Here is a 17121-nt window from a genome sequence, read left to right as displayed (position 1 = left end):
GTCCAGCAGCTTCTGTCCCTAAACGTTAAATAAAATACAACAACCTTAAATCAACTACAAAGCAAGAGCTCCCACTGAGCAGTTAGCACCAGTTAGCAGTTGTAAAGTTAAACATAGCTACAACATTAATAATGATAACGCATACAAAACATAGCAAAATTACTCATGAAACACTGTAAAATTTGTCTAATATATACATTAAATACTTTGTAAAGAAAACACAGAGCTGATTCTAGTACTACACCACAGTTACCGACGGCAACAGTGAAAGGGGGGAGGGGCTGTCAGTTACCGGTTTCTATAGTAACCACCAACTGTCAGGAGCAGCAACTTACAACACCAACAAATGTATTTTACTGAACAAAATAAATTACATTTTGACAAACTTCACATCTGTATTACAGTGAAAATAAAACCCCGTTACATATACACACCGTACATAAATAATAATAAATGGTGAGATGTTGGTGTATGTCTAATTTTTTCTTACAGAAAGAGCGCAATTAAAGCTGGATGCCACTGCAGTCTACACTGCTCTGGGCCTCAATGAGAGACTGTTCATCTGTACAAGCAGCGAAGTGGAACAGCTGGTGAGGAATGTTTGTCTTCTGCATATTTCATACAGTTTCTTAGAAATGTCCAACAACTATGCTCTTCTGTTGGTACAGCGGCCGCTGAAGGATCAGCAGGGCCCAGAACAGGCAACGACAGACCTCATTGAGCAGATGAGCTCCAAAGACATTGCCACCGAACTGACTAACTACGACTGGGAACTGTTTACTGCCATGCATGAGGTAACATCGCACATTTCTGGACAAAATATGACATTATATAAACCATTTACTGAAGAACAAAGGAGCAAAGATTGCTTACCACCCATGGAGCGTTCCAGTTGGTTGCTACGACAAGTAAAACAATCTGTGCCATCACATCCTCCGCTCTAAGCAGCTTTTCTGTCACTCACCTCAAGGCTGTTGTATTTTTTACGCGGTGTTGATGCGTTTCTGCAGGTGGAGCTCATCTACTACATATTTGGTCGCCATAAATTCCCAGGTGCCACCACGGCCAACCTGGAGCGGTTTGTGCGGCACTTTAACGTGGTCCAGCACTGGGTGGTGACTGAGCTGTGCCTCTGTGAGGATCTGGTCAAACGGGCCATTCTGCTCAAGAAGTTCATCAAAATCGCCTCAGTGTAAGAAGACAAGAAAGCTGATTTGTCTTTTTCTTTAAAACTTAATGGTCAATTCATCAGTTTGTTTCAATAGAAATATTACTTCCCTTAATTACCCCCGTCTCTTTTGTTGTTTTTTCCTTCTTCTTTTGCCCAGCTACGAGTTTTAAACGATCAGTATGATATAAAAGCACACTAATGGATGTTAATCTGTTTTTAGAGTCAGATATTGACCGACGGTAAAACACTGACTCTAAAAATAAGCATATTAACATCCATAAGTGGGATAATAATTTCTCAACACAACAAAACGCAAGACAAGGTGCAATGGGAGAGCAGTTTTACTTACTTTTAAACTTTGTGCATACTGCACCAACATGTCATTGTTTTTATTTACTGTACTGAATAGTTCTTCAGATCACCTTTTAAACAATACATCGCAATTGTCAAGTTTTTTGCTCTCTTAAGCCTCCTCAGCTTTTGCCTAAGCCAGAAAAAGGCTTTTTTCCTCCAAAGTTAGCAGTTAGCATTATTCTTCCCTCTCAGTGATATCTTTTATCCATCATTTCTTTAGATTAATCTCATTAGCAGCATATGAACAAGTTGAAACCCTACAACAGATAGGAGAGAACAAATTATGTTTCAAACAGTGGAACTAATAAAAACATTGCATCAAACAATAAATCCATTTTGTTCTCCTGAATTCAGTCTGAATCATGTAAACTGTGAATAGTGTCCATTTCCTACCTGCGGTGTCTTTGAAGAAGCTTTCAGTTGAGGTTCTTTGTCTGAAGAGAGATCGTTATGTGAGCTCAGGTGAGCCAGGTAAAGAGTTGGGCTGAGCTTGAGCAGTGAAAGGGTTTGGTGCGCTTGATTCTTTGCACGGTGCGTGCCAGTTGGGTGGAGATGGTGAATACATTCTTATACTTTTATATCGGAAGTTGAAAACGATGGACAATCCCAAAAGCATTGAGCAAAGAGGACCTTTACTTAAATTCCTAACCATATTTGGCACGTTGAACAGGAAACATGGAAACATTTTTCTTGCCCTATTTTCAGAAAAATTAGGAGGTTGTCTAGGAAGAATCAACAATTTTAGCTGTAATTAGTTCATTTTTTTAGATTTTTCAGTCTTTGCTAAATGAAAGTTGAAAACATCCCCAATTTTGTGTCTGTTGCCAGAATTAAATCTCCCCATTTTAAAATATTAATTTTTATCAAAGGAAACAGGAAATTACAGCTTTTTTTTTTTTTTTTTCACTTTTCTAAATTTGGTTTTGTAAATTAATCAGGTGATATCAACTTTTGGTTCGCACAGTGTTTTTGTGTAATTGCTAAACTCTTTACAGCAGTATTTCACACATTTTAAAATCAACATGGTTTTCTAAACATATATTCATCTTCAGGTTAAAAGAGCAGAGGAATCTCAACTCATTTTTCGCTGTGATGTTTGGTCTGAGCAACAGTGCTGTGCAGAGGCTTTACAAGACCTGGGAGGTGAGCAGACATGATAATATAATATAATATCACATTTGTCTAATTTCTTAAATTTTGACTTTACCTTGCAGAGAATACCGAGCAAAACCAAAAGAATCTACTGTGCTTATGAGCGACTGATGGTAAATCTCACCACAAACTGTCATATCTCTTATTTTGTTGCATTGTTTCGATTAGTGAGTGAGTGTGTGCAGGACATGCTGGTGTTGATGCTTTCTCTGGTTCTGTCAGGATCCTTCACGCAACCACCGGGCCTACCGCCTGGCTGTGGCCAAACTCAGTCCTCCTTACATTCCCTTCATGCCTCTGCTGCTGAAAGGTAAAGAAGCACCAACAGTCAGCTTCAGAAATCAGAAGACATTTCTCTGAATTTTTAAAATACCAAATCCCTTCTGTTTTCTTTTTTTTCTGCACAGACATGACATTCATCCATGAAGGCAACCCAAACTATGTTGACAAACTGGTGAATTTTGAGAAAATGGTACAGAATTTTATTTATTTATTTTGCTCACTTTTTGGCTTAATTGTATTCAATGAAACATTTTTGTAAAACTGTGGGAACTGAAATGTTTAATCTCTTTCTTGTCCCAGCGAATGCTTGCCAAGACAGTTAAAATTGTACGAGGTTGCAGAAGCCAACCTTACGGTAAGTGAACCATGGATGCCGTCGTGTAAACAACAGTCCACCATTCTGAGGACGGACATTCGCATGTTTCAGCTGCACTGGAGGGATCCACTTTGTTTTATTCTCTTGCTGTTCTGCAGTGCCTTCATCACCACAGAGGGGCCTGGCTGATCGCATGTTTCTGGATGGGCCGGCTACTCGATTGTCTACCTGTAAGCTATGTTCTTTTTGTAGTCATGACTTGAAGCCACAGTATGTAACTTTTATAAACAATGTTTGGTTTTTTTGTTTTTGTTAAAACTTTCACTATGTCACGACAGCATAGTAAGAGACAGATAATCGGTAAAAAAAAATCCAGTTCCTCTGTCTTTTTCCTGCCATCTCCAGAAATACAAACCTCTCAGTCAGAAGCAACCAATCAGAGCCAGGAGGAAGGTCTTCGCGCTGTCAATAATGCTCATGTACTTGCTACTCAATTTGCTAATGATAAAAAAACAGCTTGTTGTTGCAGGAAAACTGTTTATTTTCCATCATTGGTGGCCATGCTATCTAGCGTGAGCATTCATGGTTGGCAAGGTGTGGATGAGCATGATTGACAGTGCTAAGACCCTCCTCCTAGCTCTGATTGGTTGTTTCTTACCAGGAGCTTTGCATTTCTGGAGACAGCAGGGAAAAGGCAGAGGAGCTAATTTTTTTTCACAGATTGTGTCTCGTTTCAACAAATAAGTAAAAACATTTTTTTATAAAAAGTTACATGCTGTAGCTTTAAAGCCTATTTTTTTCTGGGTTTATATTTCTAACATGCAGCTGTGAATTTCCCCCCTCTCTCTCTCTCTCGCCCAGATTCCGACCACGCCTTTCCTCTCCGCTCTCCCAGCAACATCCGACAATACATTCAAAACCTGAAGGTGATCGACAACCAGCGGAAGCTCACACAGCTGTCGAGAACAATCGAATGCTAGGACATCCGCCTGTGGACGGACAAATACAGGAGCTTTACATCGAAATCAGAACTGGACTGCAAGGATTTTCTGAACTTTTACAGTCGGCTGAGTAGGATGGATCTTTCTGCAGTTCACAGCATGAAGTGAAAATGTGCAGCATGCACAGGAATGACGTCAGTGCTGAACAACAGGACAGCTGGGAATGTTTTTACCAATCAAGCCTTACATCCGCCCCAAAAGGCTTCGTACCAACATGTAAAAATGCTGCTCTATATCTGCTGTAAATTTAAAAAAAAAAACTTTATACGACACATTGTAAGCTGCAGTCATACAACACATGTTAAACATTTGTGCCACAAATGCCATCTTTGACTTTTCTGAGCACTTCTGTTTTCACTTTTAAAGTAATATATTGTGTTATACATTTTTGGCAACAATGCCAAACATTCACATGCTTTCATATGATGTTTTCTAAATAAATTATTTTCCAAGTTATGCGTAGTCAATAAGGACACAAAAAAATGGTAAAAAGGAGATTTGTTTTATTATTTAAAGTACAAACCAAAGCAGGTAAAAACAGACCTTCCACCTGGCACAAAAAAAAAGTCTCCCCAATATGGGGTGAGAAATTTCTCAGTCAAAACTCTCCTTGTCACAAATATGTACAACTTCTTTTAAAGTCCTGGAGAGAAAAAGTGGAGGAAGACATAAAAAAAGAGAAAATAATTACCAGTGCCTTCTCCTGATGTAACAATGGAGGAAAAAGTAGAATGGTCCTGTCGTTGGCAAATTTAAGGGAAGAGAAAATATCAGACGAAGGATTTAAATCCGTAACTAAATGGGGATTTTCTCGTCCAGGTGGACGTAAATCATCCGCTGATCGGACGTTTTAGGAGGCAGGTGGAGGAAAAATGTGCACAACACATGTTAACTAAAATGGTTGAACAGCTGCAAAAGCAGAGCCTGTAACTATCGAACATGCTTCGTGGCTTTGTTTCAGCATCAATCTGTGTAATAAAAACCTGTGAGACGGTGGAGGCAGTTCAGAGCAGTCCAGTGAAGTGAGGATGAGTACATCTGGATTGGGGAAAGTCTTTTTTAGATTCCACTCTGCTCGCAGTGAGAAAGCAAGTAAAAACAAAAAAAAAAACTGGAGATTTAGTCTACACCTTCTGGTTTAAAACAAACATCAAATAAAAGCAGTGATACATTAAAAAGAGTGAATATAAATATTGCACTTCCAACCATTGTGTAGTTCCCAGTGCCTAGTTGTTATCCCTTTGTTTGAGGTATTTTTGCTGTTGGGTTTAATATTAACGAAAAACTCTGACCTCAATTATCTCAGGCTACAAAGGACTAGGCGGCGGGAAAGGTAAAAACCAGACACACTCAAAACAAAAGAACTTAAATACATCATTCACACGGATCCATGGACACATGGAGTCACACGCAAGCAACCCGAACGCTAACCCACAGGCATGAAGTATTTACATTAAGGCACAAAAACGTGAGCAGAGGTGCATCTTAATAAATTTGAATATCGCCCAATTAATTTACTCATTTCAAATATTGAAAGGAAAATGCATTTTATAGCACTTCATTCTGTTCATTTTGATGGTTGTGGTTTCAAATTCATAAAGATAAACACTGAAGCTCTCAGAAAATCTGAAAATCACATGAGACTAATAAATGAAATACATTATTATTGGAGGAATACGTTATGTTGTGGCAACATCACACACAAACACTCTCCAAGTGTTCAGTGTTGCATGTACGTGTATTAACAGAAAGTTAAGTGGAAGGAAACTCTGAAAATTCTCCATTACTTTTTGAGCCAAATTAGTGAAATAAATGCTCTTTTTGCTGATATTTTAATTTATTCAGATGCACCTGCATATAAAAGAAACAGATACAATGACTTATTGTTCAGTCCCTGTAGCCTTTTTGGTAGTGGGATGATGTCAGCTGCGTCTCATTCATTTTACTCATCAAAAAAACAAAACTAAATAAAATACAGTATCTCATTCAGCATCACACTGTAAGCTGAAAAAGGATCCATCGTTCTTCAGCCTCCTGTCAAGGCTACATCATTGCTGTCTGTCCTGTCTCTGTCCGTTTTCATCATGCTACCACGGCCGACATCTCTGTGTGCTTTTTTTCCCCCCCTTGAAGCATCAGAAAAGACAGGAGAGCACCACTTTCTGACAGGAAGCGCCGCGCTGCTTCGACATGAGGTTCAACAGGTCTGTGGCGGTCCCAGCTGGCTAACGGCGCCGACGCTGAGAACAACACGCACAGGACTTGGACGAAGTGATCAGTAGGAGTCAAAGTCAAATCTCAAAGGAAGCTCAGTCAGTCTTTGGTGTATTTGAAAAGAAAAAATATCAGTAGATTTCCTTTGAGTGCAAAAAAAAAAAATTAATAATAATAATTAAAAAAAAAAAAACACTGTCCACCAACCTGAGGCAGAAAGTGATCATTTCCAAAAACAGCTGAAAAACATCCATCTAAAGCATTTTCAATACCCGCTTTTCCTGTTCAGGGGTTGCATAGTGGCGGCGGGCTGGAAAGCGACAACAGCTCACACAGGCGTAAATAAACAGGGTCAAACATTTCATTTCAGCTCTTAAACAGGCTACTGTATATGCTGCAAATCAGTTGTTAACCTGAAAAAACAATCTTCGGTTGTTTCCTGTTAGAGACGGGAAACGTGTTCAATCATTAGCACCAATACGAAGCAGGTCATCGCAGGCGTCTATAAAAGTAAACCCAACTTGTTCCTGCATGAACAGGATAAAGGCAACATGTGTGCTTCTTTTTGCTGGATGATCTAAAATTTGTTTCTAGGCACAGAGATCAGTTCTATTTGACGACAATCCCAACAGGGTTAAAAACAGATATAAATATTCAAAAACATTCATTTGGCTTGTAGATCCTCGGGTTTTTGTCTTCCTCTAGTGCAGCACAGCGGAGTTCCAGTAGTCTCTCTGATCCACGCCACATGTTCCGTTGTGATTCTCTCCTTTGCAATCATTTGGCCAGATGTGGTGCTTCTGGTACCTCAGTCGATCAGTTAGGCCTCAGAGGCAGCCTGCGGTTTGAGTTGAGCTTTTTCCATCGCTGTGCCGTAAGGTAGAGAACGCTTGAAGAAGCCAAGCTGCAAGGAAAACAAAACAAAAATCAAATATGCAAGAATAAGGTGCAAGCATAATCCTGATCAGCTTATACGCGGGTTCTTTAAATGTGATCTTATTTTAGACTCGAAAGACGCAGATAAAGTGGGAACACTCAAAGAAATTTTGACACGTCAAAGAATGGGGACATATGTGTAAAAGTGGGATTTTCAGCTGCTTCCATTCACTTTAAATTTGTTATTTAACAAATATTTACAGAAGCGTTTAAATGTTGGAGCTTAGATATAAATTCAGGACCAGTATCTTGTTTAAATGAAAAAACTTAAAGCACGAAGCAAAACTCGTTGAAATAAGAAAACTTTCTCATTTTAACAAATAATTTGGTGGCAGCATCATGCCAGAGGAGCTGGATGTACAAATTAAGAAGGCTCTAAAAATAATTTAGAGCCTGCTGAACTGAACCAAGTTGAAAAACTCATGGTTATTTTAATATAACTACTTGCTACAAGCCCAAACACGAAAGGAAACTGCGTACATGATGAAATAAACTCTCTCTCTTAGCAGCAGCAGTGACGTTTCAAACTCTTCTAGCTTAACTACTCCACTCACCCTGTAAAGGACGTAGATGAGAAGAGCCAGCAGCAGTAAACCGGCCAGGATGGCCAAGACGATGATCCACAGAGGCACCGAGTTCTCAATATCTGGCTTGTTCCAAACCACCGGGGTCACCACCTGTGGATGACGACACCGTTTCTCAGCTTACAGTAATCCAGCTACGATAATCCAGCAGCCTGTTAAAAGACAGCAAGTACCTTTTTCTGACCACTTGGGTAGTGCTTGGGTAGGATTGCATATGGCATCTTCTTTACGTTGAATCTGCCCAGACACTCCATTACATATTGCTTGTAAGCTTTCTGAAAAATATAAAAAATATATATATTGGAAATGCATGAAGTACATAAAATCTACACAAGGTGGTGACACAGACCAGGGGGAAATGAAACCTCTTCAGTACCACATCTATCTAACAGACACCGATTTTCCAATACATCACACATCTTCCATGTTGGTGTGTGAAGTGGGTGATGAATACATGACTGCAGAATAGACATGATAGCCAAGAATAACAAAAGGAAACTGTTTTTACAGCAATCTGGAGTTTCCTGAGGCAAATATGTGATTCCAGTTAGAATGGCAGCTGATCCAGAACCATTATAAAGGCCAAGTGTGCACAAACAAAATGTGTTACAGAGGTTTTCCCTTTTTTTTCCTTCTTAGACCCTGCCAAAGCCTGACATGAGAAAATACACAAGCACTAGGGGGAAGTATTTTGTAGCCCTTTCCCCTGGTGAAAACACATGTTCATGTATGAGGAAGGCAGCTTGAATGGCAAGGTTGTTCTCCCACTAACCTCAGTGAAGGTCTCGGCCCAGACGCGCGAGCGCATTTTCAGGATGGCAGTGGTTCCCTTCTCCAGCAGACCCACGTTGCACTGGAGCGTCCAGCAATCCGCATTAGAGCAAGACTATGGGGGGAAAAGAAGAGAATGTTGTAGTAAAAACATAATCTCCACAAACGTGTCCCACAACAGAACAAGCTAAAGCAAATGCAGGTGAGATTTTATAAGGCAAAAGTAAAAACAAACACGGTCAAAATGCTTCAGGACACATAAACGTAACAAAGAGCCCAATGTTATTATCCCAATTCCACGCCTGCTTCGAATTAGACTGAAGGAATGTCATGAGACTGTAAAAATGCAGCATGCACAACTTGCCACATTATTGCCCAACCACTAAACCCAGCCCATTTTTCTCAAGACTGTAGAATACACATCTTTATTAGCTCTCAATAATGCAGCTTTAACATTTTACAACATGCACACACTGTCCTTTAGTGCCAGTGCTAAAGCGAGACCACCCCCGCTCTCGTGGGTTTCATTGGGTTTCCTGCAGGAAAGCATTAGTTTACTTATTACACCAAGGAGGGAAAACCCAAGAGAAGAAGAGTGCAACCGCCCAGTTCCTTTAGTCTGAGTCTTAGACAGACTTAATGAGTATTGAAACAGACAGGGAACAGATCAGTTCGCTGCCTCCTGGTGGAACTGCTGCCTGCCTGAGGCCGCAGGGCCACACAGGTCTGAGAAAATACAGCAATAATTAAGGTTGTCCTGAAGATACATTTCTCAAATTCATCACGATGGGATAATGCACGAGAGGTTTGTGGTGTCCCCGTAACGTAATAGAAAAAGATTTGGAACTGACATCAATCCGGCTGTAAGCAGAAACAAAGTGACACCCTGAAAACACGGCCCTCCACCACCCTGTCTCTGGATCCAAATCACTTTACCGAGACACTTCCTTTGCCTCGTCTGTTCGCCAAGTTTCAGGAAATATCCCTCTGCTATTTTACTCATTATCTTGACAGCCAGCAGACAGAGATGACCTGCACTCTGGGTGTATTAAAATAGCCCATTAATGGCTCCGGTGACTGATTGGAGAGGAATTTAGGAAGCTGATTAAAGTGCTGTTTGGAAATTGTTTAACAAGGCTGACACCGATTTATCTGTGCCAATTTCCTTAATGTTGGGAGATCGGTGATCGGCCAAGTTTTACATGCGAGGCAGATCTTATCCACTGATCTTATCTACCTCGGCAAAGATGTAAGAATCAACCACGGTCCTTTTCTTCTCTGCTGTTAGAGATGTTTGACTGACAGACCGGCCCACTAGGTCATGACTGCACATTTACAGTTAACAATAGTGACCCTACTGTTGCCACTTCAGCAACTTTCTTCTTAACTTTCTTCTTCTCACATTTCAGATAAAAACATTGAAAAAAAAAAACTGGTATCGGCTAAAATCGGAATCTGCAGGTTGGTAATAAGCAATCGACCCGGAAACTGCAATCGGTGAACCAATTAACAAACGACGAGACAGAAGTCGGTCTTCAACTGTAATCTTTAAAATACACTTCTGTCACACTTTTGAAACTTGCAGAATTGACAACAATAATTTTAGAGGAGGCAAGGCGAGGCTTTCAAATCTAAGAAGACTGTCAATTATCAGGCATGGTGGTGGCAGCATCATGCCAGAGGAGCTGGATGTACAAATTAAGAAGTACAAAAACATCCACATGTTTGGATTGACTGGAAATTGGACACAACTGGATGTCCCAGCAGGACAATAAGCCAAAACATACACCACAATTCATCTCTAATACCAAGTATTGCAAAGTTCTTCTTCACTGCACTAACAAAACTCATGTCGAACTGCGATTTTCACGACGTCCCCTTCTACATCTTAATCACTAAATATTTCATTCACTTTGAATCTGTTGCTGAATTTAAATGGAAACCGATTCACTCAACTGCAGCACAGACATCAACCCATCAACCAGTCAGACTGACTGCATTTGTTTTTAAAAACTAACTAATGAGCCAATCATCACCAAGCATTCAGAACCAGTGTCCATCAAAACAACAGATTTCAAACCAAGTCAAACTGATTTTTAAAAGCCTTTTTATGATGAGGTCAGCAATAATCAGCCCTTTGTGCTTCATAACCTCCACAGACACGACTGCTCAGAGGGAGCTCCTTCACATTCAAGTGTCACTGAAGCTTTAAAAACAAACACGGTCAGAAGAGCCTGCTGGGCAGACAAAGAGCGGTCCCTGTCCACAGATAAGGCCAGCAGCTCGATGGATCAATAGGACCAGTGTGCAGCGGGTCAGAACACCCAGAGCCAATAAACGCACGAGGGAAGTGGTGCATCTGAGGCCAAAGTCCTGCCCCATGTCCATGTCTGCACAGCGTTTCGCTGCCCAGCCAACTACTGAAGGGTCTTTAATGTTAATTGCCACAACGGGACCAATATGTGCCCTCTGACCCCTGCTTTTTAATGGCGCCATAATTTAATTATCCAGTCCCCAGAGTCAAGCATGCAAAGCCAGTCAGGGGTTTGCATCCACTTATCAATATGAATGTTAAATTAGTTTTGGGCGTTTAATGATGCATTTGAATTGTTTATTTTTAATGTAAAAGCAAACAACAATAATCACTTTTAAAGCCCTTAAAACAGTGTCAACATTATATATATATATATATATATATATATATATATATATATATATATATATATATATATATACACACCATACATATCAAATAATTAAATTCCTTTTTAAAATAAGAAAATAAAAATTTTAAGCTCGACCATTTCAGCAAATGATTCATTTCCAGCTACGGAAATACTTCTAACATTTCTGCTTGACTTAATATCAATAAAGCGCAGGACTGATTTGTTGATTAATTTTTAGATTAACCTATTGATAATTGGATAGCAAAATGTCTTTAGAAGGTGATTTTCTTTACAGGATGCAACTCAGTTGAAGCTGAAATTACTCTTGAGGAGTTTGAGTAGATTATATTCACAACCAAAAAATTTTTTTTTTTTTTTTTTTTTTTTTTTATCAAAATGGACATATTTTTGTACAATTTGGTATAATTAGTGCTGAGGGTGTTGTTCTTTCAGCAAAACTGCATTTTTTGAGTTTGTGTACTTTATACTTTAGTGATCTAATTTAGTGATTAATCAATTACTAAATTAGCTGACAATCTTTGTCAAAATTAATCCGATTAATCACCTCAGGCCTAATAACGTCAACACAAATGTGTGTAACAACTGGATTTAAAATACGGATTTATTTCAAATTTGAACACAAATTGCAGAAAATCCTCAAACACGTTTGAAATTTCTTTGGGATTTTCATCTCTAAAACCGATGGGTGTCTCACCAGGTTGGTCAGATGAGCAAGCTGGTTCTTGTGGACGTCCCTCCTCTCAACATGATGCTCATCAGCCTTCAGTGCCAGAACAGGAGACTCTGTCGATGTGCGCTGGAGCTGAAGAAAGACGCAAACGCACAGCTCTGATTATCTGCAGGCACCAATAATGGAGAACGTTGCTTTTTCTGTCAATATATCGTCTAATGTTAGCACAACCCTGAGGTTTTTCCCCATTAATCAGAAGCATGTGAGGACTTTCCTCTCAAGCATTTCCATGGAAATTCACCATGAGGTCACAGCTAAGATGAATGACACCCTCCCAGGCCTGCTCAACATCTGTCAAGTCTTCAAATGTAAACAAAAACAACTGCATGGAAATGTTTTGCCCACATAATCCCAGAGGCTACTAGTTGGAAAGGGGGTGTTGGTGCATGCTGAAGATGAGTGAGGTGGATCTCTGAGAGCGAAGGGAAGGGCTCCAACTTCAAAGCAGCGGTGGGGTAAGTGTCATGGGTGGAGCTGGGAAGCTGGGAGGACGAGGTGGATGTGGGCAAAACACTGGGAATCTGGGTGCAGGAGGATCTCTAATTTAGCCCCATTGGGCCCGGAGAGGTGTGTGCGCGCATGCGAGATGCTCACTTTGAGATTACGGTGGTTCAGATTTTTGTCCGCGGTGCAGTTAATGGGACCTTCTGTGTAGAACTCCAGAGGGTAAAGGAGATCGTGACCCTGGATGCGGAGAGGGCAGCGCAGCTCCAGCAGGGTGCCGCTGATCCGACTGGGGCCATTGTTGACAAGCTGGGGAAAGAAAAAAAAAAAAAAATTAAAACAAAGGAAATATGAGCTTTGAGAGTAAAAAACTATTTCATTTCTAGGTTTCCCCCAGAAAGCTTGCTTAGCCCAGAGGAGGGGCGCTAGAGCAGTCATTCATCCTGCGACCCGTCGTCTTTTTGAGTTGAAAATGTTTGAAGTTCACAGGAATTTGAAAATATCACTTGATGATTATGTGTTTTTAAAATATTGGAAGAGAAATACCTGAACTCCAACTATAAAGTCTTAACAAATGCAAACATAAAAAAAATGTAAAAAAATAATCAAGGCTTAGCCTGGTGGGGGCACAAGTAAAGCCTGGTGGCCTGCCAGGCTTATAATACACTGGAATAAACCCTGCATTTTATTTTAAACATACACTTTGCAAAGAGTTCTGAGTTGAACTATACACATAGTGTATATATATATATATATATATATATATATATATATATATATATATATAATCTTTTGGTACTGATGATAATCTCTTTTTTTGAGTTTCTAGATGAAATATTGCTTATTTCCTTCCTGAACCATGTCAGGTAGCAGGACTTAGCTTCATCATCTTCAGTTTCCTTAGATTTCTGTCACTACAACTATTTTATCCATGTCCTTCCCTCTCTTTATTTTAGTGTCTAAATAAAACTAGAGCAAATTGTTTAGTACACAAACTTACAAGTAACTTTTCAGTGAGTTTTAAGTAAGTAATTCCTCAATACTGATGAAAAGTACTAGTTATAAGTCAAATAATCTGTCAGAGTAACTAGTACTTCATCATCAAAATTAAGGAATTATTAAAACAAGTTTCCATTTATTGCTGAAAAGTTACTTGTAAGTTACTTTTGTGTTATTTCAAGTGTACTAAGGTTTTTACACTAGAAATTAGAAACTAGAAAAGTACTTGGTAAAATTTTTGTTTTTGCAGTGAAGAACAGTTATAAATTGCAAATAATCGATGCAATGATGAAGTATTGCAATGCAGAAAAGGTAGGAAGTTCTTAAAAGGACAGAAGCCAAATTCCAGGTAGAGGAGGCCGTGTATGAAGTGAGGCATTAGAGTTCAGTGAAGCTGATCAATGTTGTGACAAATCTGAGTGAAAGTTTACTTTGACGACTCCTAGAAAGATCCCAATTGATTACTGAAGAACTCATATCTGATATGGATCTCCATTAATTTGGTGGTGCAGCACAATCAAGGGTCCTTTTCTTTTCCGGAATGGACAATAAAATCTACTTTCAAACCCAATCTGTTCTGTTCCCGCTGAGTGTGCACAGATAAGCGCTTGGCCGATTACCTCATAAATGTGTTCCACGGCCGGCCCGACGTCCTGTTCCACCCCGTAGCTCTTGGGCGCTTTCCAGTTGGCCGGGGGAAAGAAGACCTTATCTGGCCGAGACACACTTGAAAAGAGAAGGAGGGTGATGAGAGCATGTGCAGGGAGGAGCTGGAGACTAAATGAAGTTCAAATGAGAGGATCTCTGCAGCTGAACTCACCCCTGCAGAATGACATCAGCCTGGACCACCACCTCCGGGGTGTAGTAAACAACCTCACTTTGGGAGTTATTTTCATTTTTACTGTGAAAATAACAGAAAAAGCAACATTTAGGTTAGATATTAGGTTTGTGCTGTTAACTCTGAATCTGAAAGTATTATAGAAACACAGTATGCTCATAACATACCTGCGTATCTGGAGGTAAAACTGGACAGTTTTGTGTGTGTCCTTCAGACGAGGCACCGTAAATCGCAGACCCGCCCAAAGCTGCGAACGTAAAATTTTAAATATAAGGATCAGAATCAAAACATAGTAAGGACTTTCAGATTGCCTTGTTCTTTGTAAAGCTCTGCACAACTGATTCTCAGAAAACCTTTACTTTCAGAAGGAAGTGGTCCATCGCTTCGCGAGATAATCTAGATCAACTAAAATCTAAAAGATTAAAAGGAACAAAATGTCTGCATTGAATTAATCAGTAATAAACCTGAAGATCTTTCGATAAACATACCAAACTTGGTCACACTGTCACTACCCTGGCACTTCCTGTGCTTTCCCGTTAAATACGCGTCAGGTTGTTAACACCTTTTCCCAGCAGGCAGTTTGGGTTACAGATGTATTCTCCACTTCCTGTCACAACGTTTCCGGACACAGGGAAACTTTTCCCGCTCCATTCACCACCCATCCTAAACAATGCATTATTATCAGTAATTTATGATGTACTACGATATGAAACATGCCTTTATAAAAAGTGTAACATTTTGTTCCAGTCACAGTAAAAATCCCAACATAGATTCGGCCAAATGCTGCTAAACAAATGCAGATGATTACCTGATCGATAACTGATAAAAGCAGGAGTTTAGTCAGTTTGTTGGTACTGAGTATGCAGAAATATGTTAACACAACGCAAAGACGGAAAGCAACGTCAAGATTTATTTATTTCACATTATCTTTAGCATTTCTAATTGTACCTTAAGAATATTTCTTTGTTTATGTTTGACCAAGGTAGTCAATCTTTTGTTTTTGTCAGTTTCTTTATTATTTATTTTACACTGACTGAACAAATTAAAGTTGTTTCTGCATGTCTGACCAAGCTTGTGAAGATATTGGTGTATTTAAATGAAGTAAATTTCTAATCTGGTACATTTATGTCTGTGCATAGAAAAAGAAACATCCTAAGTCAATTCAGAACTTCTTCTGTATCGGATCGGTTCTGGCCGATACCAAGCCTTAGATTTCGGTATTAGTGGAAAAAAAGTTCATTGGTGCATCTGTAATCAGAAGTGGGTAGTAAATAGTTACATTTACTCAATCATATCTACTTGAGTTACTTAAAAAAATACCTCTAGGAGTATTTTTACTGTGCTGTACTTTCTACTGTTACTTGAGTAATTTTATTTTGAAGCATCGCTACTCGTACTTGAGTAAAATTTCTGGATTTTCTACCCACCGAATGAAAAGCAGACACTCACCTGGAGATTTTGTAAAAGATTCATATGTTTTTTTATTGAAAGAAACTGATTTGGAAACATTTTCTTTTGCCTAACTATTATTTTTTTATTACTTATATAAATTATTGTAATTTTCTTCCACTAAATTTTACATTTTGGCCCATCTGATTATGTAATTTTTAAATATTAAATGATTGATAATTTGATCAGTTACTCAGTACTTTTTACCAATAACTTTCACACACTTGAGTAATTTCTTGAATGGCTACGTTTTACTTTTACTTGAGTAAAAATATATTAAAGTTGTGCTGCTCTTACTTTGAGTACATTTTTTGGATACTCTACCCGCCTCCAACCCCAGATTAGTTTTCCCATGCGGTAAAAGAAAAAGCAGCCTTCTTACATTGGTACCGGCCTTCATTGGGTTTCCCAGATCACAGCTGAGGTATCGGGTCTGGTTCTCGGTGTCGTAGCTGCAGGTGAGTTGGGTGAGGCTCTGGAGAAACGAAGAGGACACATTCAAGCCACTAAAGGTTTGAGAATCTACAGGGTTTATTTGGTCGTTTTCCTCACCTCATTATTACGGGCGATGCCGCTGTAATCTGCCTCCGGGGGCAACGCCACATACAGCTCTGCCTCGTACGCCCCTCCCTCTCCCTCGTTCCTGGCGTTGAACGTTAAGGTCAGCGAGTTGTCATCACCCAGGTAGACTTCCTTCCTGTCGCTGAGGCCCCAGCAGAAGAAAAAAATGATTGACGTGTTCAATTACGCAACTTGCTGAAGAAATAGGTTAGCGTAAATAATGGGAGTTTCAAAAAGCAACATGTTTTTAAAGTTTGTTGGCTGTAGATGAGATTTGAAGCTTTGCGAGCGTCAAATAAACTCCTCCCAGGAATCCCTCTACAGTCAATTATTTTTTAATGTTGTAGTAATAAAGTCATTCATGCAGCACAACAAAAATCAGCTGCCATTCCTGCCTTTCGCCCGCACCCTCTACCATTCACCATTGTTTATAGCAGTGCGAGTTTGAGTGGGGAGCACAAACTTTTCTAATTACAGCCTGCTCTCGTAAATAAAACATCTGATCCTATAATAGCCTGAGCGTCAACTGTAGTCTGAGTCCAACCAACTGGCATCACACTTTGAAAACCAAACAAATAAAAACACCAAAAAACCCAAAAGCTTCAGCGACAGACTCCCCCGTCCAACAGGTT

At 39.6% G+C, this 17121-nt stretch overlaps 2 protein-coding genes across 4 annotated transcripts in view; one reads left to right on the top strand and one right to left on the bottom strand.

Annotated features, from left to right (window-relative positions):
- rapgef3 (Rap guanine nucleotide exchange factor (GEF) 3) overlaps positions 1–5375 on the top strand; it is a 32246-nt gene extending 26871 nt beyond the window's left edge. For all 3 annotated transcript variants that reach the window (XM_015045023.1, XM_015045020.1, XM_015045021.1), the window contains 10 exons: positions 493–590; positions 669–794; positions 1011–1192; positions 2578–2668; positions 2740–2790; positions 2900–2987; positions 3085–3149; positions 3260–3314; positions 3434–3505; positions 4137–5375. In XM_015045023.1, coding sequence (XP_014900509.1) covers positions 493–590; positions 669–794; positions 1011–1192; positions 2578–2668; positions 2740–2790; positions 2900–2987; positions 3085–3149; positions 3260–3314; positions 3434–3505; positions 4137–4255 — 947 coding nt within the window. In that variant the 3' untranslated portion in view covers positions 4256–5375. The remainder of the gene's footprint in view (positions 1–492; positions 591–668; positions 795–1010; positions 1193–2577; positions 2669–2739; positions 2791–2899; positions 2988–3084; positions 3150–3259; positions 3315–3433; positions 3506–4136) is intronic.
- itga5 (integrin, alpha 5 (fibronectin receptor, alpha polypeptide)) overlaps positions 5332–17121 on the bottom strand; it is a 52347-nt gene continuing 40557 nt past the window's right edge. Inside the window, exons 20-30 of the mRNA XM_015045019.1 lie at positions 16481–16631; positions 16311–16403; positions 14647–14726; positions 14462–14542; positions 14262–14367; positions 12793–12951; positions 12163–12270; positions 8783–8896; positions 8184–8285; positions 7981–8103; positions 5332–7394 (exon numbers count right to left, since the gene is read on the bottom strand). Of these exons, the coding sequence (XP_014900505.1) occupies positions 7311–7394; positions 7981–8103; positions 8184–8285; positions 8783–8896; positions 12163–12270; positions 12793–12951; positions 14262–14367; positions 14462–14542; positions 14647–14726; positions 16311–16403; positions 16481–16631 (1201 nt within the window). The 3' untranslated portion in view covers positions 5332–7310. The remainder of the gene's footprint in view (positions 7395–7980; positions 8104–8183; positions 8286–8782; positions 8897–12162; positions 12271–12792; positions 12952–14261; positions 14368–14461; positions 14543–14646; positions 14727–16310; positions 16404–16480; positions 16632–17121) is intronic.

Source organism: Poecilia latipinna, unplaced genomic scaffold, assembly GCF_001443285.1.
Source record: "Poecilia latipinna isolate Pla-1442-1.1 unplaced genomic scaffold, P_latipinna-1.0 Scaffold701, whole genome shotgun sequence".
In the NCBI taxonomy this organism is placed as follows: Eukaryota; Metazoa; Chordata; class Actinopteri; order Cyprinodontiformes; family Poeciliidae; genus Poecilia; species Poecilia latipinna.
Note: the sequence above shows the minus strand (reverse complement) of the source record. Positions and strands in the feature narration are given on the sequence as shown.